This window comes from Macrotis lagotis, chromosome 1, assembly GCF_037893015.1.
Source record: "Macrotis lagotis isolate mMagLag1 chromosome 1, bilby.v1.9.chrom.fasta, whole genome shotgun sequence".
In the NCBI taxonomy this organism is placed as follows: domain Eukaryota; kingdom Metazoa; phylum Chordata; class Mammalia; order Peramelemorphia; family Peramelidae; genus Macrotis; species Macrotis lagotis.
The window spans coordinates 853272690-853297119 of NC_133658.1; the positions used below are offsets into that span (position 1 = coordinate 853272690).

Here is a 24430-nt window from a genome sequence, read left to right on the forward strand (position 1 = left end):
TTAGAAATGTGAACATTGACATAAAGTAAGAAACCAATATTTTATTTTTCAGAAAAGCTGAAAAAACAAAAAAAGTGTACATTTTCTTCCTCTTTAGTACTTTTCCACCTAACAAACAGAAACCTAGTCCACACTGATTTCACCTCCAGGGTATGATACTCTTGGGCCTCCTGCTGAAAGAGCCTTTGCACAAAGCAGTCAAAAGGGAAAAACTACTTTTTTTGCTCCTAGGATCAGAAGCATGGTGAAGAGAAGCTTCTAGCAGTCCAGTCACTGAGCATTTTGGGAAAGCTCTATGAATTTGGAAACAGTAATCCTCTGGGGAGCCAGACCCTATTGTCTCCTCCCCAAGTCTGGTGGCCAGGCCACACAACCTTGTATGCCAAAAGGCTTGTTTTCCTTGGCATCCTCCCAATGAGCCATTACAGCAGGATGCCATGCACAGTGATGGACCACCATGTAGGCATTCCACAATATATCAATCAAGTTCACTTACTTCCTTGGTCAAGACTCCATTGACAAAACCTGAAAACCCTGAAAATTCAGATCACTATTCTATTCTTGGCTTAACATTTAGCCAGAGAAAGGAACTATTTCCAAATGGGCTGTTTCTCTGCTATAACCCTGTAGTTAAAAGTTCACAGTGGCCCCACTGCCAGTCAGATGGGGAAAGAGGAGGGCAGTGTTTGAGCAGTTAGGGTTTTGCTCCTGGTTTCTCTGCAAAGCAATCCACAAACTAGACCTGGGTTTAGTCAGAGTCAAGGACACGTAAAACAATCCTCATACTTATTAGCTAATTGGACTCCCTACCATATGGCAGTGGGATTAGGCCCGAGTTGTGAGCAGATAAGATGAGGATCTTCTGTCTTCAGACAGTGTCAGATGAGGAAAGGAATGAAGTGTTAGCCACATTTAAGGGCAGAGTATAGTCTTTGCATCCCCCACACTCCCAACCCTCCCCCCAAGTTGCCATGGAAATGCTAGGGCGTCTATAGTTCTCATTGCACCTAGTAACCTCGATGATAAAAGGATTTCACACTAAGAATGGAAGGAGATTTCTATAAAACCATTGCTCAGAGAAGTGAAGGTGGTCCCCCTCAACAGCCAGGAAGACTAGTTTGCCAGCTTTGTCCATTTCCTTAAGCCCCAAGCGGTCCTAGAGGGAGAAAAAGAAGCATTAATCTTATGACTGAAAATCAAGTTGATGGAAAAACAGGCACAAACTTCTTAGCAAGAGGCTCAGCCTTAAGAAAATCAAGCATTGATGGGGGGGGGAGCAGGCGGTGGGCACTGTGTTTATGCCAGAGGTAGGTGAGTATGGAATAGGCAAAGGTTAAATCCTAACCCATAGTGATGGCTTGGTATTTTGGGCACAGATTTACCATGAAAACTAAGGCTCTACTCTATTCACCTATGGGGGAAGAGGTAAGAAGGAGGATGACTACCCAATAAACCATACCTTGGCTATGTGTTCAACCCTAAGAGGATTCCCTAAAATCCTTCTAAACACACAACCTGCCCCCCTTCTTTCTTGAAAAGTGGAATTCTATGTAAACTTAGCACTGAGGTTCTTGCCCTGGGATCCATAGTCCCATTTCCCCCTCCCCATCCACCACACACATACACACACACACACACACACACACACACACACACACCTGGAGAAATTTCAGGGAAATGTAAACATCTCTATTTCAATATAATTGGTTTCCAAATTATTTTTCTTTTATTTTGTTCATTTTAAAAAACTTTATTCTAAAAAGTGGTCCATAGGCTCTACCATTCTCCCTTGATGTAGTAGTAAAAGTTGAGCTCAGAAAAGGTTTGGAATCTCTCACCCCTGAACCTTGTAAACATGGTGGCTGGCTCTTGAGTCTAAACCAAGGGTCAAGACAGTGGCTATGTGACCTATCTAATGCTAAGCTATAAATAAAAATCAAGTCAGGAGCCTGAAGTTTTACAATTTCTGTCCAAAACAGTAAAATAGGTAGGCAGCATGGCCTGAGGTAAGAGGAGAATCCAAGATGCACCCAAGTAAGAACATAAGAGGAAAATCAATTATTAAAAATCAGTCATAGCATCATGGGAAAGAAGAGTGCCCAATGGAGCCAGATGCTGACATTGATGCTCTTAAGTTCAATTCACAATACACAGCAGCATCACTGCCCTGCTTCCCTTGGGAAGGACTTGGACTGTGCCTTCCAAAACCAGAGGGAGGGAGGCCTGGAATTAACAACCCAGCGCACTGCTGAAGTCAGAGGTGCGGGTCATTTGGCTGGCGGATGGCACACTTTGGCCAACTTGAACTAGGACCGACACTTCCTAGTGGCAGACCCCAAAACTAATCTGAATTCCATGGTAAAAGCCCCAGGCAAACAGGTAGCCAAATTCTGTAGCCTGTGCTAGAAGATTCACCTCTAGTTCCACCTCCTGGAAGACCTGGTGCTGGCTCTGAGGCCTGCCGGGGAAGCCAGCATGCAAGAGACCCTCGGTCTGTGGCCCAGAGCTTCTGGAAAACGGCAGCAGGGGGATGCCAGGTTTTTTCCTACAGGGACTAATAATAACCTGACATTTGGTGCATTAAAGTCAACAAACTACTTCCCCCACCACCGCCCCAAAGGCTGTGGGGTCAGTTTTACAAAATCTCCATCTGGAAAAGATAAGCCATGCCTACTACCACGTGGGTAGCAGAAGAGGGAGCCAACTTACCTCTGACTCCACACCAGGGGCAAGGTTACTCCCCTCTGCCCTTGTGGCCCTCCCAGGCTCCTATGCCTAGGAACTTCTTGTATTGTAGTATATAGTACCCAGGACAAAGTTAGCATTTAATAAATGTTTACCCCTTTGCTTGGTGGACCAAGTGCTCCCAAGCCCTGAAGGTGCAGACTGCTGGACCCAGAAGTCATCCCTGACCTAAAGTTCACCATAGGACTACCACTGAGAATACAACAAATCCAGGTGGGCACAGCTTAGTGCAGAGAAGAACATGCCACTCCTGCCCAAGAACTCCCTCCCCATCTCTCCAAGTTACCTCTATATACAGGGAAGTGTTCTGTAAGGGGATGGTCTCCTTGGCTTGGCCACTCCTGTAGAATCCAAACCACTGTGGGAAAGGGGTGGATAGACAGAGAAGGTAGAGTCAGGTCAGTGGCCCAGTCTCAGCTGCCAGCCTGTCTGAGGAAGGAAGATTGGCTAAGAGTTCTTTGTTTTAGGGTTTTGCAAGGCAGTGGTGTTAAGTGGCTGCCCAAGGCCACACAGGTAATTATTAAGTGTCTGAGGCCACATTTGAACTCGGGTCCTCATGACTCCAGGGCCGGGGCTCTATCCACTGCACCACCTAGCCACCCCCTTGAGAGTTCTTGCTGGTCTAACCCTCTCACTTTATATATATAAGAAAATAGGGGCTCCCCAAAGATGGAGATTAAAGAGAAAAGTCTCAGATGATATAAGAAAATAGGGGCTCCCCAAAGATGGAGATTAAAGAGAAAAGTCTCAGATCTGAACCTGGGTCTTTTGACTCCAAATCTGGCACTCTATCTGCCTTAAAGGGGGTTTCCAAGTAATGGAGGTCAATGTAATACCTTTCTTCATTATTCCTAATAGCCAGATTTACTTTGTAGAGACTTGTCTTAACCTATTGTCACAACTGCTTTAGGAACTCAGGCATAAATGAAGGAGAAACCCTAAGTGACATATCCAGGGTCACACTGCTAGTAATTTGCTGAGACAGGATTCAAATTCAACCTCTTTAATCTACTTCTATTTCAAATATTTCTGGTTTCATCAGGTTGGTTCCAATGCAGATCTCAACCCTCTTGATACCTCAGCAGACATCTTTATGAATTGCTGGAAAAATAACAATAATAATGAAAAGCTAATATTTAGATAGAATTTTAAGGTTTGCCAAGCACTTTTCATATGCTCTCTGGTTTAACCCTCAACAACTCTATTAACCCATTTAACAGATGAAGAAAATAATGGTGAGCCACATTACTAATAACCTCAGGTAAGAGCTGAATTCAAGTCTTCTTTGTGGGCAACCTTCCAATAAGTTTTTCCACATTTATGGGGGGGGGGGGGGCAAAAGAGAACTAGTCTCTGAAGCCTTCCCAGAACCTGTCAGACTTCATACAGTGCTGACCTAGCCTTCAAGTCCAAGGACATCTTCTGTATAACAATGGGGTCTTAGAAGTACCAGGAATAGGGGAATCCCTCCCTAAGAATAATTTGAATTTCCTGTTTATAAATTCCTCTACACTGTGATGAAAGTCATATGATCAACCCTAGTTTACAGATAAGAAAAAGGAGGCTCAGAGTGAGAAATGACTTGCCAAGACCACCCAGCCCATGAGTATCAAACCTAGATTTCCTGATTCCCAATGCTAGATTTGTTGTCCGACACAGCAGAAAACCGAGGGTTCCTGGAGGCAGCTACTTCTACATGTGTATCTATATGTGTACATGGGCATAAACTAGGATTCTTCCCAGATTGCTCTTTCCCTTGCTGGCCATTAGTGTTCAACAGCCTCCTACAAGTTTCTAGGACCCCTGACATCTCACCTCTGAATCCACAGGGTCAACAACAGTGTCATTGAGGAACTTTACCAACACAAAGTTCTTCAGGGTCATCAGATTCTTCCTGTAGGTCTTATTAATGCCCTGGAATAGAGAATAAGGTCCCTTAGGTAATGGACCTGCACCATGGCTTTTGTGAGAGAGGATGAAACTCTTGTCCCAATCTGAGTCACTGTCCAACATGAGGAAGAGTACCTTCCCCCTTTCCTTCCTACTCTTGTTAGAAGGCATGACCCCAACTCTACCTTCCCTTAAACCCAGCTTCTAGTTTGGTATGCAGTTCCAGAGCAGCAACAACACTTTCTTCTTTTCAGACCCATTTAAAATCCTTCCTCAGAAAGACTTCCCTGAAGAAGTAGGAGTTGCCCTGGCTGGCAAAATCCTGCCCCATCTTCAACAGAATAAAAGGGAAACATGGATAAACAAAATCGGTTGTCATAGAATTATAAGATTATGGCTGGGGGGAGGGGTGAATTTTAGAGACCACCTCTCCCCAAACCTCCAAGAGGTAAACCAGCTTAGCTAAGGCCATCCAGTGAGGCCTTCTGGCCCCAGATCCAATGTCTCTCTGCTGAGCCACACTAATACCTCCCATCACAGATATCTCTTTCCCATCCTTCTAAAGGTCACATGGAAATGTCTGATTCTGGACCTGGCGTTCTATCCATCTCCCCCACAGCAGGAGTATGTTTCACATGGGTCAGAAGTTTGGGACAAAGTCACATTTGGTAAATTCATGTTGAGGTTTCCAGCAGCACCCAGATACTTACCCTTTCCTGGTTGATGTCAGCCAAGAAGATGCTACTGTTTCGATAGAGTTCCTCCTTTATGGGGTCATGCCAATATTCTGCTTGTACTAAGCTACAAGAGACAGGGACAGATAGGACAAAGCAGTCAGTCAGATATCCTGATGACATGTAGGAGAGGGGAGCCCATGATCCAAATCCTTAGGAAAAACTGCAGGATCAGGTTTCCAACTGAGGACTGGAGAAGAGGGGACTGGACAGGCTAAACACGAGAGGACATATCAGGAAGGACAGAGCATCTATTCTGCTGGAAACAACAGACCAGAAAAATAAATGATCCACTGCATGCACCAAAGTACCTTAGGCTCTAGGATGGTAACAGCTAGAGCTGAAAAGAGAACTGAAGATTCAGCTCCCAACCTCCTCATCTTATAGGTGAAGAGAGGCTACAGCCAGGCAGGCCAGCGGGAAAAGGTGGTAGGGGAGGAAGGAGCTGAGAGACCAACCTGGGATCGCAGATTCCAAAACTCATGCTCTTTCCATTACAGCATAGAATCATCATCACAGAGAGCACTGACAGCCCCGTGATATTGTGAAACACTTATCTGGGCCTCACAACAACCCTGGGAGGGCAGTGCTATGATGACTGCCATTTAACAGATGAAGAAACTGAGGCAAGCAGCGATTGTGATTTATCCAAAGGCACATAGAAAGGTCTGTCTGACTCTGGGCCCAGAGCTGTATCCACTGCACCATTATATGTAGTGATTCATTGGGCATAATACACGTTCATTTCCCTTTACAAGGAAGATTTCCACCTTCCTTGGCCAACAAATATTAAATAGACTCATATGTATACACACAAACACACACACATGGAGGACACTTTCAGAAGTCTGGAGGGCAATATCTCCACTTGATGAGTGATGAAAATGAAAGTGATAACTTGCCCACAAACAAAACTAACTGGGTGGCCCCCACAAGTTTCTTTCTTCTTTCTTGTCACTACAATATAACAACCACTACAAGAGCAGCTAACAATTTATATAGCCTCTACAATGTCCCAGGCACTATGCTAACTAAGGATCCTTTTCTGATAAGATTTGCTTGCCTCTCCTTTTGGAAAGACAAGCCTTCCATAAAAAAAAAAAAAAATTAGCGGAGGTAGTGTAAATAAGGGGTGAATTGGAGATCGGATGATCTAAGGGAAAGAATGAGAGGAAGACTTGATGTGTGAACATGAAAGAGTTCAGGAAAATATGGCTTGTGAAGAATGAGTAGGGTTTGACTGGAGGGAGAAAAAGAGGTGGTTTTCCACTCTGTTAAAAAGAGCACAATTTAGGGGCAGCTAGGTGGCGTAGTGGATAAAGCACCGGCCTTGGAGTCAGGAGTACCTGGGTTCAAATCCGGTCTCAGACACTTAATAATTACCTAGCTGTGTGGCCTTGGGCAAGCCACTTAACCCCATTGCCTTGCAAAAACCTTAAAAAAAAAAACAATTTTAAGGAGAAAATGATAAATACTTGTCAAATATTACAGAGAGGTCAAAGAAAATAAGGATTGAGAAATTTTTATCTTTGGATATGACCAGAAAATAATGTTATTCTCCATGAGAATAATAAGGAACTGTTTGCTCTCAAAAAAAGAAATGCGGGGGGGGGGGGGGGGGGCAGAGCCAAGATGGCAGTGTGAAGGCAGCATTTCCCAGGAATTCCTTCCCCAAAAAACTCCAAAAGCCATCAAATTATTCTAGTCAAAATTTAAAGGGGCAGAACCCACAAAAAGACTGAGTGATATATTTTTCCAGTTCAAGATAACCTGGAGGTTCCACAGGAAAGCTGTGTTTCACCAAGGCCAGGAGTTGAAAAAAGCCCCAGTTGCAGTGCAGCCCAGGAACAGCTTGAAGGAGCAGTGAGAGAACTCTGCTACACCAGAATGAGCATGGAGTAAGGAGCAACAGCCTCAGAACCTGCAGTGAGAATAGGGAGAAACCAGCCTGCAACTCCAGAGCACAGCCCACAGATGATAAGGGGATCAGGGAAGACTGCAGAGATTTCTCTGCTCTCCCTGGGGGCAGGACTCTGCTGTTTGCCCACACTCAGATCCAGTTGCAGATTGGGCTTCCATACTAAGATAGCCCAGCAGGGCCCCTCCTTACATCTCAAGGCAGAGGGCAGTGCTGTGGTCATCTGCATATCAAAGCATAGGCAAGCAAGCATAAGACCTTGGAGGTCCCAGTGAGGTGACCCCCCCAAAAAAAACAAACCCCAAAGCCTTGGAAGTGCTGTAAATTAGTCTTAGGCTGAGGAAATGAGTAAACAACAGAAAAAAGAAGAATCTGACCATAGAAAATTACTTTAGGCCAATGGAAGATCAAAACACCACATACTCAGATGATGACAAAATTGAAGCTTCTGTCTCCAAAACCTCCAAGAAAAATAGAAAATGGGCTCAGACTATGGATGAGCTCAAAAAAGACTTTGAAAAGCAATTAAGGGGGCGGCTAGGTGACGTAGTAGATAAAGCATGGGCCCTGGAGTCAGGAGTACCTGGGTTCAAATCCAGTCTCAGACACTTAATAATTACCTAGCTGTGTGGCCTTGGGCAAGTCACTTAATCCCATTGCCTTGCAAAAACCAAAAAATAAAAAAAACTCATCCCAGAGACAGAGCCATTAGAATCTGAACACAGGCTGAAATACATTTTTTTCTCTCTCTCTCACTATTCTTGAGGTTTCTCATCTTCTTGGGGGGGGGGGGGATGTTTACTCTTATAACAACATTATTGTAATAATACAAAATAAATAAATCTAGATTTTAATAAAAGCTTAAAAGAAAAAAAGATAGCAGAGGCAGCTAGATGGCAAAGTGGATAGAGCACTGGTCCTGGAGCATGAGTTCAAATCTGACTTCAGAGAGATTTACTAGCTATGTGACCCAGGGCAAGTCACTTGACCCCAACTACCTTAAAAAAATAAAAAGAATTTCAAACTATTACCAAAGAATGCTCCAAATTACTAACAAGAACAATGCAAATCAAAACCAGTATGATATCTCACCTTACACTCAGTAAATTTTGGTTAAGATGATAAAAGATGGAAATAGTTGATGTTGGAGGGGTTTTGGAAAGATAGGTACACTGATGCATTGTTGGTGGAGCTGCAAATTAATATGACCACTCTAGAGAATAATCTGGAATTATACAAATAAAGTAGCTTCCATAGGTTTCCTTGGGTATATGTCTAGCAATGGGATCTCTGGAATGGAGAAACATGGAAAAATATACAAGAAGAGGTCAGACAACATACATTTTATAAGCACCTGAAATACAAAGAAAGACAAAAAACAATCCATACTCTCCCAGGGAATCTGGAGAGAAAAACATGAAAAAAATGTGTACAAACAAGACACATACAGGATTAACTGGAAATAATCAAGAGAGGGAAGGTACTTAAAATAAGTGGGATCAGGAAGGGCTTCTGGCAGGTGGTTGGATTTTAGCTAATGGGAGGCAGAGCCAAGAAGGGAGAACATTCCAGGAGGGGGCAGACAGCCAATGAAAAAACCTGAAGTCGGGGAAGGAGGGGTGGGATGACACATACCTAGGCTATGAGCCAGGGGGCTTGGGAGGGGGATGTTGCCCTTGACAGGAATGGGGATCTTATGAATAGGGGAGGGTTTGGAGAAAAGAGAATGGATTCAGTTTTGGACATGTTGAATTTAAGATGGAAACACTTGTTCATGCAGGTCCTTGCCAGGCCAAAAGGCTTTGGAGAATTTCTTATTCACTCACTGTAATTTTGGCCAGTGGAATTCATGAAGACCATCTGCTGGGAGCATGAAGGGATGAGCTGGCTAGGCCTGGCAAGGACAGGTTTCCCTGGTGTGAAGGAAGTGTGGCCTCCAGACCAAAGGAGCAGCCAATAAAGAGGGCATGATGGCAGCCCAAAGCTAGAGCAATGTTAGGATGAAAGGAAAAGTGGTTAGGAAGGCTTACTCTGTGCCAACAACTGTGGAAGGTCAATGGAAAAGCCATACAGTCCCCACTCAGAGGCGGCTGAAGTCCCAAAAGGCACCATCCCAATAGGTGTTGGTCTTATTTTCCTCACTGCTGAGCCTCACAACCCAGGGAAGAAGGTTCTATCACTTCCCCCATAGTACAGATAAGGAAATGAAGGTTTCATCTGGCTGTCCAACTAGAGATCTAGACTTTGCCTAATTAAGGACTTGACTCCATGTTTGAGGCTGATGCTCATTCTTAAGTATGTGATTGAAAATACCAATAGCAGCCTGAAGCAGATGCCTCTTCCTCTGGGTAATGACAATAATAATGCCGAAATCTGTGAAGCAAGGATACTTCTTTCCCCCCTCTTCCCTCCCTGGAATCCCAGCAGCATCTGCCCACAGAGCCCCAACAGCCTCTATGCCACCTCACTGGCTTGGTTCTGATAGTACCTACCGCTCTTGAACACTTTTGGTGTAGGCAGCCACATTCAGTGTTTTCCTGAGCCAGTCACAAATATGAGAGCTCTCCCCAGGACAGCGAGGAAGCCCATAAACACCTGTAGCAAGAGAAATACACAGACACTCATTGGACATAACAACCATAAAAGCACTAAATTCTCCTGGAATCCCAGGGAAACTGATTACATGCTTGGGGAGCTGTCTGGAGCAGAGGTGGCATAGTTGTACCAGATTAAAATGTAATCAGAAAATACTGAACCAAATAAATAAAAATGCAATATAATGTAGCAAATGTGTGATTTTCTAAATCAATGAGGGTCACTCTCTGATAACACCCTCCCACCCCCAACCCAGGAATCAATTATATAGGGACTGTTATTGCTCAGTCCTGTTTGATGCTTGGTGACCCCATGGACCAAAGCAGGTCAATATTGTCCATGGGGTTTTCTTCCCAAAGATACCAGAATACTTGCCATTTCCTTCTCCAGTGAATTAAGGCAAACAAAGGTGACTTGCCCAGGTTTACCGAGCTAATAAGTGTCTCAGGCCACATTTGAATTCAGATCTTCTTGACTCCTGTCCCAGCACTCTATTCACTGAACCACTTAGCTATCTCTTTGGCAATGGATTAGTGGCCCCAAGTCCTACCCAAGTTTAACATCATTGACATAGAGTAACCTGAAATCAGGTGACTTACCCAGGGTCACACAGACTATGTCATAATTAAACCTTGTCTTCTTGGCTCCAAGTTCAGCTGTCTGGTCATTATATCAAAATTCATGAGAATCCGCCTTTAGTAGCCAGGTCTGTTGGCCACACTGCCCCTCAGTGATAGTGATCTCATCATAAATACTCCAAATGCTTTTAAGTAAGCACAGACCAAGTGTCAATCTTTACCCTAGGTAAAATTCAACCATCCAGGTCTGTTCTCCAAATGTCAAGAAACATTTTGGGGGAGGTGGCAGGGTAGGAGGTACAGTGGATAGAGCACTGGCCCTGGAGTCAGGAGGACTTGAGTTCAAATCCAGCCTCAGATATTTAATAATTGCTTAGCTAGGTGACCTTAAGCTAGTCACTTAACCCCATTGCCTTAAAAATAAAAAAAAAAAAAGGAAACAGTCCAGGTGATTTCTAGAAACTATAACTCAAGAGAACATCAACAAGCTACCAGGCAGCCTCAGAAGCTTTTTTTCCTCTTCTTTCCCATCCCTCCATTGAGTTAAAGGTATCAATAAGTAGGTCATTAGTCAGCAATCCAACAACTCATCTGTTACTTAGTTTAGTGGGAATCAAGAGCATTGCTTCAGGGTGGCTAGGTGGTACAGTGGATAGAGCACTGGCCCTGGAGTCAGGAGTACCTTAAGTACCTGAGTTCAAATCCAGCCTCAGACACTTAATAATTACCTAGCTGTGTGACCTTGGGCAAGCCACTTAACTCCATTACCTTGCAAAAACTTTAAAAAAAAAAAAGAGCATTGCTTCACAGGCTCTGAAAGCAGTTCTGTAAGGCAAGTCAGCTGCTGACCCTATGAAGGTTTCCATGTTTTTATTCTGACCTAGACTGTAAACTCTCCAGAGGCCCATAGCCCTGAAGAAGACAGGCAATGAAACAACAATTACCTTGATGTTGTCCACCCACAGAAATCAGATTGATCATGGGAGGTGATGGACATCTCTGAACCACTGCCCTCCTGCAGGAAGAAACAAATGAGTATGAGCATGGCTAAAGGAAGTATGTGAAAAGGCCTTCCCCAGAGAACCACCCATCTTAGTACTCCATCTCGGAATCTAGGGGCTGGAAGGGACCCCAGGGCAGACTAGGCTTGAAAACAGCCTTCTGCAAAAGTCTCTTCTCAGTCCCTCCTCTGCTCTGTTTATTCCCTCTGACATTGGCTGCCATTCAAACTGCTTGTTTGCCCTTCATTTTTTTTTAGGTTGTTTTTTTTTTGCAAGGCAAATGGGGTTAAGTGGCTTGCCCAAGGCCACACAGCTAGGTAATTATTAAGTGTCTGAGGCTGGATTTGAACTCAGATCCACCTGACTCCAGGGCTGATGCTCTATCCAATGAGCCACCTAGCTGCCCCTGTCCCTTCATTCCTGAAGCAAGCCATGACATCAGGGAGGTGATGCCATGACAAGCACATGAACTGGATTTGAGTGAGAGGGTGCTGTGCTAAGTCACCAGCCTCACTTTCTCCTCCAGAGCCATCTGTATCCAGTGTCCAGATATGAGTCAAGATGACTGGAGATGGCCCTGGAGGTGAGCCAATCAGGGTTAAATGACTTGCCCAAGGTCACACAGCTAGTAAGAGTCATGTGTCTGAGGATAAATTTGAACTCAGGTCCCCTTGACTTCAGGACAGATGCTTTGTCCACTGCGCCACCTAGCTGCCCTACATCTAACAAGTAGCTGTAGCTGATGCTTGGTTTTCATTCTTGAAGAAGACAAGACATCAGGGAGGTCATGCCCTAAAAAGTACATGAATTGGATTTGAGTGAGGGGGCTGTGCTATGTCACCAGCCTCACTTTCTCCTCCAGTGCCATCCAGATATGGCAATCAGAGTTAAGTGACTAGCCCAAGGTCTCATATAGCTAGTAAGTCTTCCACATAGCTGCCAAAAACATGCTTTTAGCTAGTTACTGTTTGTACATCTCTCCCAAAATACCTCTGAGGTGCTGAGGATCACCAGCAAAGGGAGCCTTGCTCAATCTCTATTTTGGGATCATTCAGAGTATTAGGGAGGCCTTTCCTTCAGCCTTCAAAGGGGCCAGCTGAATTTACAACAGACTTTAAAAAAAAAAAGCTTGCTCTTCATAGCAGAGATCTGTAGCTTCCTGTACAACCCTCTCCTGTTCCATAAAGGATATGGAAATGCTCTTTTTATTTGGTGAATCTCAGGTTCAAGAAAAAAAAATCTAAAAAATTTTTTTAAAACTCAAGGTTAAATAAACAAAGTTCTCCCACTCAAGTCTAAATCTGTCTCTCCTCCCTCTTAGTTCTTCTCTTGGAACCAAACAGAACAAACCTAATCCTTGCTTAATCCTCTAAGGAGAATGCTTTCTTACTTTTTTTTTTTTTACCACTGAGCAGATTAAAAGAATGATCCAATTTACTCATCCAGAAGTCTACAGAGAAGTAGGGTTCCCAGAGTTCCTCTTCAGGAGGAACTCCTGTGCCACCTCTCCATTCCCACTCCACCCTTCCTTCAAGGCCAGCTCCCTAACCCTCCCAAGGTCAAAGGAACACTTTTGGCCTCACCTTTCTCCTAAGGCTTTACCTGCATACTCCCTAACCCCCATTTGTCTCACTGCCTTTGACCACAGTTATCTGTCTGATTCCTCTGGTCTTTAAGAACTAGTCTTCTTCACTTTTTTTGTGTCCTGAAGCCCCTAGAGAGTCTGGTAAAGGCCTGCAGGTTCCTTCCTAGAACCATGTTTTGAAACAAATAAAATAAAATGCATAGGATTACAAGGGAAGGCAATGGTACTGGAACAGTGACCAAAAAACAGAGGAAATATTGGACAAATATGTTTTATAATTAATTTGTTCCTTCTGCACTGACCACATAGCTTACATTAACACATGTAAACCTTAAAAATATTGAGTGTCAGGGGCAGCTAGGTGGCGCAGTGGATAGAGCACTGGCCTTGGAGTCAGGAGTACCTGAGTTCAAATCCAGCCTCAGACACTTAATAATTACCTAGCTGTGTGGCCTTAGGCAAGCCACTTAACCCCATTGCCTAGCAAAAAACTAAAAAAAACAAAAAAATATCGAGTGTCAAAGTATAATTTAGTAAAAGTTTTTATAACTATTCCAGTCAAAGGTTGTTTCTTAGTCATTATAAGAAATGTGACCTCCTTAAACTTGGAAGACTAGCCCAGCCCTCTTCAATCCAGAAAAGAATTGCAATTGAAAGTAAGATCTTGCCCAACCCTCCGAATTCAAGAAAGAATTCTGTCCTCCTTTAGACTAGGAAAACAAGTACTCACCCTGACCTCCTGGTACTCAAACTCAAAAACAAAAAAATTCCTTCCCTAGTAGAAGAATGGTTCCATGGATATCAAATAATGGAATGGACTGCAGGCAAGTTTAAGGTTTTGTCTACTCTTGTTATGTATATTCTGTTCCCTTCCCCTTGTGACTATATAAATTTTCTGATCTCTTTTAGTTTAGGGAGATCATTTTTTTGATGGTCTCCATTACCTACAGGTGGTTTGGTAAATTCCAGAGAATAAAACTTCATGTCTCATATATTTTTTTATTGTTGTTATGTTATTTTAAACCCATGTTTTAAGGTTCTTAATTTTAGGTTTAACAAGGGTTAAAATAAAATGACAGACAGGAAGTTTTATTCTCTAGGATTTACTGTCAACCTATAAATAGAAGCCATCATGATAATGACCTCCACAAGAGGAGGGAGAACAGGATATGGATAATTATATGTATACATGTATATATTAGATAAAAGTTAAGGATAAAATCTCCCTGGAAGTCATCCTATTAGGTGTGGCACAAAACCTCATCAAAGAGTATCATCCTTATACAATGTTATCTTGTCTAAAAGAAGGATGCCTTCTTTCCTGGATGAAAGTATCAGAAGGGAAGAAAAAGTATTCCTTTCTAAAGGGTCCTCAGTTTCAGATCCTGAGCTGGGGACTTTGTCTGGGTCTCTCTTGTGGCCCAGAAGGCAGACCTATTATGGAACTCCTTTGTGTCTGAGCTTGTTTCTTTGACCTGGCCAGAGATGAAGGAATATAAATCAAAGAAAGAAAATCAATTTTATTCACAAATTGTTAAAAACCCTCCATTAAAACCTCTTCAAGAAATGGAAGCAAGCCTGAGGTCTAGAAGGCAATAAACAAATAGCATTTATTTAAAAATTAGGTACCTACTGTGTGCAGGACCCATGCTGAGGATTGGGGGAAAGAATAATGGAAGAAAATGGAACATTTAGGTGGGGGAAAATTGCCTGCCTTCATGTGGCCCAGGCTCATAACTGGGGCAGCTAGGTGGCGCCAGAGTGCAGAGAGAACTGGGTTCGGAGTCTTCCAAAGATCAAACCTGGTCTCCCACTTTTACTGGCTGTGTGACCCTGAGCAAGTCATTTAACCTTGTGTGCTTCAGTTTCCTCACTGGTAAAAATAAACAGGAGAAGGAAATGGCAAAACTTCTCCAGTACCTTTGCCAAGAAAACCCCAAATAGTGTCATGAAGAGTTAGACATGGCTGAAAATAACTGAACACAACAATTACTGATTGTTCAAAAAGGATTCAAAAGCCACTCATTCGGAGCAAGCCCAGACCCTGTCCCTCACCACCAAGCCAGAGGCCTGGGCCCAGCTGGCCCTCCACTTAGCTGCCTTCCTCTCTGCCAAGGCGGCTGCAGGAGCCTCCTCCAGCCCCATGGGCAGCCAACCTCCTCTCCTCTCCTGGCCCCTCCCCATCAGCTCCCTGCCCACAACTCTATTGACTTCACCCCCTTCTTTCCAGGCTCCCCTCCGTGCCCACTAGGCCCTGCCTGGACTGCAGGCCCAGCCTGTTTCCTTGGTTACAAAAGCTGCTCACTAAAGCCAAGCCTACCCCATCCTTCCTTGCTGCCAAGGGGTTCCTTCAGAAGTAGAGATTCAGAAAAAATAAAAAGGAAACTATTGGTCAATATTTGACCACTCTGGACTGTTCAGTAAAGTTGACTGGTAACGGCAGCACTTTACACTTTGTAGATGTAAATGGCTGCTGATTTCAAGAGCTTTTTTTAATTAAAAAAAATTAAAAATAAAAAAAAAAGGAGAACAGGATAAAAACCTGAAAAGTAGTTTGTTATACTCTGTGCTGTGGTGGACTAACCTGTGCAGAAGAGACATCTCCCTTCCCCCTAGTCCCACCCCCGTCTCCATCTCTATCCCTACCTCTTCTCTCTGGTCTGCATGTCTGTGATGCTCTACTTGGTCCCTCCCGTCCCTAGGTATTCATCCTTTCCCAGCATCTGCTCTCAGCATCCAACACTCATTTACCCCAACCTCGGTCCTCTGCCTGGTGCTATCTTTTAATAATTCCATTAGCATCCCCCATCCTCAACAGGATTATCTACCTGCTCCCACCCCTGCCCTGACACCTCCTTTCTTCCTCTACCCCCAGAATCAGTGACTACGAAGTGAATCACTTTTCTATCCTTCAACAATAAGCGGACTCCTTTGGAGCCATTTGACCCTAACCCTCAATATTTGGAGGTGTACCAGATGTAAGTCACCATCTCCACAAAAATGTCAGTATTTTCTTTGGCTCAATGACCAGTCCCAACCTCATCCTCATGGTCCCAGTGGAGAGGATTGTGCCCCAAGGCTTGGCCCCTTGGCGAGGACCAGGTTAACATAGTCTGCCAAAGTTCTGAGACCCTCCCTATCACCTCCCTATCCCCATCATGCTTCTATTTGTGTGTGATTTGTTTTGTTTTATGTCTTTGGAGCAATTGGAACTCCCAGTTGTCACTTATTTTCACAAAAGAAAATAAAATTGCAGTCGCAAGAGCAAAAAAAAGGTGGGGATGCAAAGATGTGTTAGGAAACCACAGCTGAACTCACAAGAATTTATAAATTGAAGAATATTATTCTGAGAAGTCCAGAGGGAAGAAAAGTGAGCCAGACCCAAACTCTGGAGGCTTCAGGTAAATGGCCAGAGAGCGACCTAGATGAACCATCAGAAACTACTGAGCCCACATTCATGAAAACACATCTCAGCTGAGAGCCCAGCCTGGAAAAAAATGTATTGAAAAGAATAGAGGCCCTTCACAGAGAGCTCTTCTCCTGTCCTTGCCATCTCAGCACATTCAGCTATCTTCCACCACTGTCTCCTCCTTCATCCCATCACATACGAAGAGGTGGCCCTTCCTTTCCCTGTCTATTGGCTATTCCCCTCCTACTCCCAAACATGCCCCCCTCTCCCCCAAACTCAAAAAAATCCTCACATAATTCTTCTGTCCCCAATAACTATCACCTCGTAGCTCTCCTTTCTTTTGTGGCTAAGCTCCTAGAGAATGATGGGTGGTTGCCTCCATTTCCTTTTCTTTCTTTTTTTTTTCTTTTACAGAAACTCTCAACAGTCTGGTTTCTAACCTTATTCCACTGAAAAGTGCTTCCTCTTAATGGTCAAGTCTATTGGCCTTTTCTAAATCCTCATTCTCCTTGACTGCTCTGCAGATCCCTCTCTTCTCCCTGATATTCTCTTCTCTATAGGATTTTTGGATACCACTCTTACCTCTTTCTGCTCCTGCCTCTCAGACTGTTCCTCCTTCTTGGCTGGGTTCTCACCCAAGTCACACCCATTAGCTGTGGGTGACTCTACCCTGGGCCCTCTTTTCTCTACATATTATTTCACTTGGTTATCTCATCAACCAACTCCCATGGTTTTAATTATCTTTCTGCTGATGGTTCTCAGATCTACTCTTCAAGCCTTAACTTCTCCTGTCCTCCAAATTCACATCTCCAAATGCCTTATAGACATCTTAAACTTGTGTCAAACTGAAACTCATTATCTCTATCACCACTCCCCCCAACCCCACTCCACCAGTCCTCCCCTCTTCTTAACTTCCCAATCATCAGTGAGGACACCACCATTCTCTCAATCTCCTGGAGTCATCTATTCCCAAGACTTGCTGATTTTACCTTTGTAACTTTTCTGGTATATGCTCCCTTCTCTCCTCTGATATTGCCAACCTGCTTGGTGCAAGCCCTGCCTAGACTCATAGAAGAATTTGTTTGTGGGTCCACCTGCCTCGGGTCTTTCCCCATTTCAGTCCAACCATCATTCAACTGCCAAAGTGATCTTCCTGAAGTGTAGGTCTGACTCTCACTCTCTTTCTCTCATCCACCCACACAACTACAAAATGCTCTATTTGACCTTCAAAACTTTCATAATCTGACCCTTTCCCACTGTCATGGAAAGAAGGGAGGAAGAAAAATGTGGAACTCAAAATCTTACAAAAAAATGAATGTTGAATGCTATCTTTATTTATAATTGGGAAAAAAATTAAAATTTTAAAAAAGAAGAAAAAACTTATTGAATGAATGAATGAACAGTTGAGAGGCAGTATAGTGCAGCACACAATGCTCTGAACTGAAAAGCAGGAAGTCTTGAGTTTGAATCTTGTCTTACTAATATGAGACCCTAGGTTTTTCATAAGGCACTTAACCTCGTGTGGAGTCTCAGTTTCTTTCTAAAAGTTCTAATTACACTTGGCCCAATGGGTTGCTGTGAGGCTTAAAAGAGAACATGTGTGTGTAAAGGATCTTGTAACTCCTGTTAACAAGGAACACAGGATACTGCTTTGGTAAAAATACCAAAAAGTCCTTAAACAGTAAAACGAGAGAAAGGGACTTACAGGAACTGGCCACCTTGGGAGAATCCCATGGCGTTGTAGCCTTGCTGCAGCTTTGGGTTCTTGGCAAGCATCTCACACACTAGAGAAACCTGATGATTCACGTTTAAGAAGAAGCTGTTCTCCATATCCTGAAGAGGAGAGTGGAGGAGAAGAAAGAAGGGAAGAAGAGAAAAAGGAGAAGAGGAAAAAAGAAGAAGGGAGGAGGGAAGGAAGAGAAGAAGAAAATGAGAGGAGAGAGGCAGAGAAGGGAGGGGAAAAAGGATGAAAAGAAGAAAAGGAAAGAGGAAGGAGGGGAGGGCAGAGGAAGAAGATGAAAAGGGAGAGGAGGAAGAGAATGGAGGAAGGAAAAGATGAGAAGAGGGAAAGGATAAGGGAGGAGGGGAGGAAGAGAAGAAGAGGAGTGGGGAGAGAGGAAGAGAAGGATGAAAAGAGGAAAAGGAAAGAGGGAGGAGAGGAAGGGAAGAGGAAAAAATGTAGGGGAGAAAGGAGCAAGGGTCAGTAGAAGAGAGGAGGAAAAGAGAAGGAGGAAGAAAGCTTATAAATACCAACATTCCACATTCATAGAACTATTAAAACCCTCTCCAAGTCTCACCTTAACTTCTTTGCTTCCTCTGATCACAGGTCAACAGAACAGTTTTTAACTTGCTACTTTGCTATCAATTAGTTATATGACTTTGGCCAAGTCCCTGGACCCCATTAAGGTTGGTTTTTTCATCTTTAAAGTAAAGTAGGCACAAGAGATGGGCTCTAACAGGTTAGGATTCTCTAATTCTAGATAGTTTCCAGTTTCCTTCTACACTAAGGCAACATAAGTATTTCCAGTAGCCTGGCAATACCCAGGACTCTCTCCTTTGGGAAACTAAGAGTAAAAGTCCTATTGATAGCCCCAGTAAAATTATCTTCTCAGGAAGAGTGCTAAAAGGCAAAAATGAAGCACCAATTACTTTTCAACTGAATAATTATTTTGAAGTCCTCAATCTAGGAAAAGTCTCTCAGGGACTTAGCTTGTGGATGTATTACCTCAATCAGAGTCTTCCCAATCTCCAATGACAAAACATAAATTCCTGGTATTTTTTGTTCAACTATTTTTTTAATAAATCCCATGCTCAAGGGGTTACAACAGGTGTCTCCTAGACAAGAGAAGAAGGAAAAAAAAACACTATGAAGTTTTAGGTATTATATTTAGTAATTATCTATGAGGCTCAGGAATACCAATAATTTAATGAGTCACCACTGATGTAGCTAAGATTCAATTTACACAATCATGTACCAAGATTGGTGCAATAGAAAGAACATTCGCCTTGGAATAAGGAGATTTGAGTTCAAGTCCCAGTCCAACCATGTTCTAGCTGTAATTTTGGACAAGTCACTTCTCTCTTGTGGGTCTGCTGCCTCATCTATAAAATGGGCATAATACTGGCTTGCTTTCCATGCACTGTCATAAGACTATAGGCAGGACCTTAGAAGCCATCAAATCTTATCCCATGTTTAACAGTTAAGCAAACTGAGGCACAGGGCAGTTAAATGATTTACTCAGGATCACACAGCTGTGGGATTTGAAACCTAGTCTTCCTGATTCCAAGTCCAGTCCTCTAGTTACTGTTCCTCATCATTTAGGGGTACTGTATAATCTATTTACAAAAAGTTTTGTAGAATACAAAGCCCTACTTAACATTATTTTATCTTTACTATTTCACGTAAGGCATTAGGGATAAAAAAAAATCAATTAATCCTTGTCCTCAGCGAGATGCAGTGGATCAAGAATAACATTTGAGGCAGAGAACCTTGGTTCATGTCCTGGCTCTGCTTACTACCACCTGTGTTAGCTCAGGCAAATCACTGAAGTTCTCTGAGTCTATTTCTTCATCTGGAGAATAAATAAATTAACAAATTAATAAACTGATAACTAACATATTATAGAGATGAAATAAGATATGCTAAGCACCATAATATGAAATAAGAAACACTGAGCACTTTGCATAACATGATACATGATTGTCAGCTATTACTATTATCATTAACAACTGAGTCTCTTAGATTAAATGATCTCTCTGGTGTCTGCTTTAAGACTACTTCTAACTCTAAATTCTATGGACTTACTTTTAGTAGGGATATATTTTTAGACAAGGATATAAATACAGATCTAGTAGGGATATCAGCCTTTACTGATAGCCATAAATTATGTTGTGATAAGTGCAAAAGTCAGAAAAGGAAGAGAAATGAGAAAGGGAGAAGGAAAAGGAAAGGTTTCATAGAAGTGCCACTTAAGGTGCAGATTCTCTTCCTATCTAGGGCCTTTGGGGTGGTAAAAAAAAAAAAAAAGAATCATTCCATTGATGTTCTTCTTACAGTTAGAAGTGGTTCAGACTTCTCTGGTAACTGGCAAACTTCAAAGACTTTAAGTGGGAACTAAGTCCTAGTTAACCCCAGAGAGTTGGTCCCAAGTGATGGATATTTTTTCCATCTAAAGGTAGAATTACGATGTATAGCAATAAAAATCATAACTCCTGGCCCCAGTGAAGAATCACTTCATGCTCGCATAGCAACCTAGAGAATGGAAAGCTCTTTTCTCACCCATAATTCTGATAGATTGAAAGGTATATTGGTGACTCTCACTTCCCATTTTTATTCCAAAATAATGACTGCCAACCCACAAAGGAGAAGTCCGGAGGTTGAATTGTGGATTTGAAATCACCAAACCTGGGTTTCAGATCTCATCTCTGCATCTTAAAGATCTAAGCAGCACATTAATCAACCAATCAACAGATACTTATTCAACACCAATTATGTGTCAATCTCTATGCTAAGTGAATGAAATTGGGAAATAAAGAAAAGATATAATTCCTATTCTCAAAAAGGATCTTATTAGTTGACTCTTTTAACCTTTCTGGGACTGTTTCTTCATCTGCAAAATGATGGGTTTGGACTAGGAGCTCTTGATCTAGGAGTCTGTGATCCTAGTATATCAGGAGTAAAAAGGACTTCATGCTAACAGGTGAAATGTTGGCCTCAGACAGCACCGAGCAGATTCTAAACTAAGGGGTAGGTGGGTGGGTGACACGGTGGATGGAGAGTCCCGGCCTTGCAATCAGGAAGGCAGTTTGAATTCTGGGGGCCCGAGCTTTCTCACTGTCCTCATTCAGAAAGTGAGCAGCTCTACCTCTCTGGCCCTCTGATCCCTCCCAGCTCGGGGCTCTCCGGTGCTGGCTCTGCTACAGTCCACGGAACAAGGCGGGCAGCTGGACGGCTTCCACCAGCTACAACAGGGTGTAGGTCCAGGAACCCGGGGGCCCCCCCAGGGACCAGAGTCAGGGGCGACCCTTGAACCCAGGTCTGGGCACTCCAGCTGCCCCGGGCTGCCATTCCCTTTGTAGGCGTGGGGACTTGGCAAGACCGCCGACAGGGTGGCGCCTGGGAAATCCTAGAGTTATCAAAATGGGGGGGGGGGTGTTCATTCATTCAGTGAGGTGCAGACCGAGGGGAGCCACTCCTACTGCCCACCCCCGCCCGGTCAAGCCCCGCTCACCCATCCCGTGCCAGATGACCAGGGGCAGCGGCTCCGGCGGCGCCGGGGCTCCCGGAGAGGCTGAGGCCGGAGAGGGCCATTGGAGGAGCGCCGTGCTCAACAACCAGGGCAGCAGCCTGGAGGAAGCCATCTTGAGACAATCACATGACCGCCGGCTTAACTAGCCGGTAGCCACGAAAGCTCCGCCCTCCATCCCTCTGATGAACCAATCACAGATTAGAAGCTGCCTTTCTCCCCTCCCTCTGCGCCCAGACTTCCGATCGCCGCTCTCGCTTCCGCTTCCTCATCCCGTGAGTGGCCCCGCGGCCGCGGTCAGGGGCGCGGTGAGCGCTGACGCCCTGGCCCGCCTCTGCGCGCTGGTGGGACTGCGCGTGCGCACTGCCTCGCCTGTCTTTCTCTGCACTTGTTCTCAGTGGACTAAACTTGAACGACCCCCAACATCCATCCCTGTGACCTTGACAGCCCCCTTCTGGGGCTTCGTTTTATTAAAGTGCGGGGTGGACGGTAGAAAAACGCTGGATTTGGAATTTTTTTTTTTAAAGATCTGTTTAGGGTACAGGCTCCTTTATTGAACTGCTGAGTCTTAATTTTCTCGTTTTAGTAAAAAAAAAACTTCCATTTCTTTGGCACTTGTCGGTTCGCAAAGCTCCATAGGCACGCGATTACTTATTTGCGCCCAGTTAATTGTCTCTGTACCACAGAGGAGGAAATTGAAACTCGGCTGGTTCGCCCAGCCCCCTCCTCCTCCCCTCCCGCCACGAGGAAGTGCGCCAGGCTGAGGGAGGGAGCCCTGGGCTCCCCTCCACCTGTCCTTCATCTCCACTTGAGCCTTCCTCCTTCAGAGATTCCTCTCTCTCTCTCTCTCTCTCTCTCTCTCTTTCTCCATCTCTCTCTCTCTCCCTATCTCTCTGTCTCTCTCCCTTTTTTCCTTTTTCCTTTCCTTAATTACAGCTAGGTAATCATTAAGTGTCTGAGGCTGCATTTGAACTCAGGTCCTCCTGACTCCAGGGCCGGTGCTCTATCCACTGCGCCACCTGGCCGCTCCTCCTTCAAAGATTCCAGTCAGATTTCACCAGCAGTAAAGCTCCCTTCCTGTTAACCTCTTCCCCACAGCCAGTGCAGAGATTTCCTCCCATTTTTACTAAATATATTTTGTATGCATCTAGTTATTTGCTTGTTATCTTCCCCCCAATTGGAGAGTGAACTCCCTGAAGGCATCTGCCTTTTTTTTGCATTGAATGCTCTGAGTACAGATCTGACTAATGGTGTTTGATTAATGCTTCTTGACTGATTCACCTTTAAGACCCTGCAGCCCCTTCCCTAAAATGATGGGGGATTTGGTGAGGTGGAGGTTAAGTGACTTGCCCAAGGTCACCCAGCTAGTAAGTATTAAAGTCCAAGGTCTCATGTGAACTTAAGTCTTCCTGATTCCAGCGCTGCTGTTCTATCCACTAGGAGACCTAGTTGCCCCCTAAGATGATGTTCTTTGAAGCCTAATACAGTTCTAGAACCCAAGTTTTTCCTGTTTTTAAAGGTGAGAGGAATTTCGGGAGTCATTTAGGCCATCCTTGTTCTATAGAGGAGGAAGCTGAGGCCTAAAAATTTAAATTATTTACCCAAGGTCACACAATAAATAAGGCAAATGAATCCAAATCCATCACCCTGAAAACAATCTTCCCTCACTCTAACTCCCCTTCCACCTTTGACTACTCAACTGTATTCAGTACCAACAAACCACCTTCTGAATCTCTTTGGAATTCTCTCTATAGTGATCTTTTTTTTAAGGCAATGTGGGTCAAGTGATTTGCCCTTGGTGACCCAGCTAGTAAGTATCTGAGGTCAAATTTTAACTCAGATCTTTCTGACATCAGGGCTCTATCCACTGTAACATCTATAATAGCCTTAAAGAAAAAAAATGTGGTTTCATTCAATTCAGCAAGCAATTTAACTCTGGTAACTTTGTATTAACTAATGAGTGGTTCGATTTTACTTTTTTTTTTTTTTTTTTTTTTTAGGTTCTTGCAAGGCAAATGAAGTTAAGTAGCTTGCCCAAGGCCACACAGCTAGGTAATCATTGAGTGTCTGAGACCTGAGAATAGATTTGAACCCAGGTACTCCTGACTCCAGGGCTGCATCCACTGCACCACCTAGCCTCCCTCATTTTACTTTTCAATGGGAAATGGGAGCTGTATACACCAAATCTACACATTGTCCCTATCCCTATTAATTTTAATTGAAGGGCGGCTAGGTGGTCAGTGGTAAGAACACCAGCCCTGGAGTCAGGAGTACCTGAGTTCAAATCCAGCCTCAGACACTTAATAATTACCTAGCTGTGTGGTCTTGGGCAAGCCACTTAATCCCATTGCCTTGCAAAAACCTAAAAAAAAAATTTAATTCAACAATCACTTATTTAGCTCCTTATGTGCATAGAGCCTTGTACTAGGACCGGGATGATATTAAAACAAATAAGATTAGATAAAGGTCTCTTCCCTCATGCAGCTGTTTGGAATGACCAAGTGTGGGACCAGAGTTAAGAAAAGAGAACTGCAGGAACCTGAAATCAAGAAAGACTTCCTGAAGGAATCAGTATATTTTGTCTCAATTATTTTCCCATCCAGTTGCTTGTCCTTTATTTCCTTCTCTTCCCCATTTGATCCTAAATATGAGAATTATCATAGATACAGGTCTCAGACTTCTCACACTTCTAAATGCCCAGCAAATAGAACTACTTTTTCCCAGACCTT

At 43.7% G+C, this 24430-nt stretch overlaps 1 protein-coding gene across 1 annotated transcript; it reads right to left on the reverse strand.

Moving 5' to 3' along the window:
* Window positions 1-26: 26 nt before the first annotated feature.
* Window positions 27-21846, reverse strand: PPT1 (palmitoyl-protein thioesterase 1). Its single transcript, XM_074217630.1, has 9 exons — window positions 21687-21846; window positions 19181-19290; window positions 18161-18288; window positions 11405-11475; window positions 9780-9882; window positions 5346-5436; window positions 4561-4659; window positions 3032-3103; window positions 27-1156 (listed from the first exon to the last, which is right to left on the reverse strand). Exons 1-9 carry the CDS (start codon window positions 21814-21816, stop codon window positions 1034-1036), a joined length of 927 nt encoding a protein of 308 aa, XP_074073731.1. The 5' UTR covers window positions 21817-21846; the 3' UTR covers window positions 27-1033.
* Between the last annotated feature and the right edge of the window lie 2584 nt (window positions 21847-24430).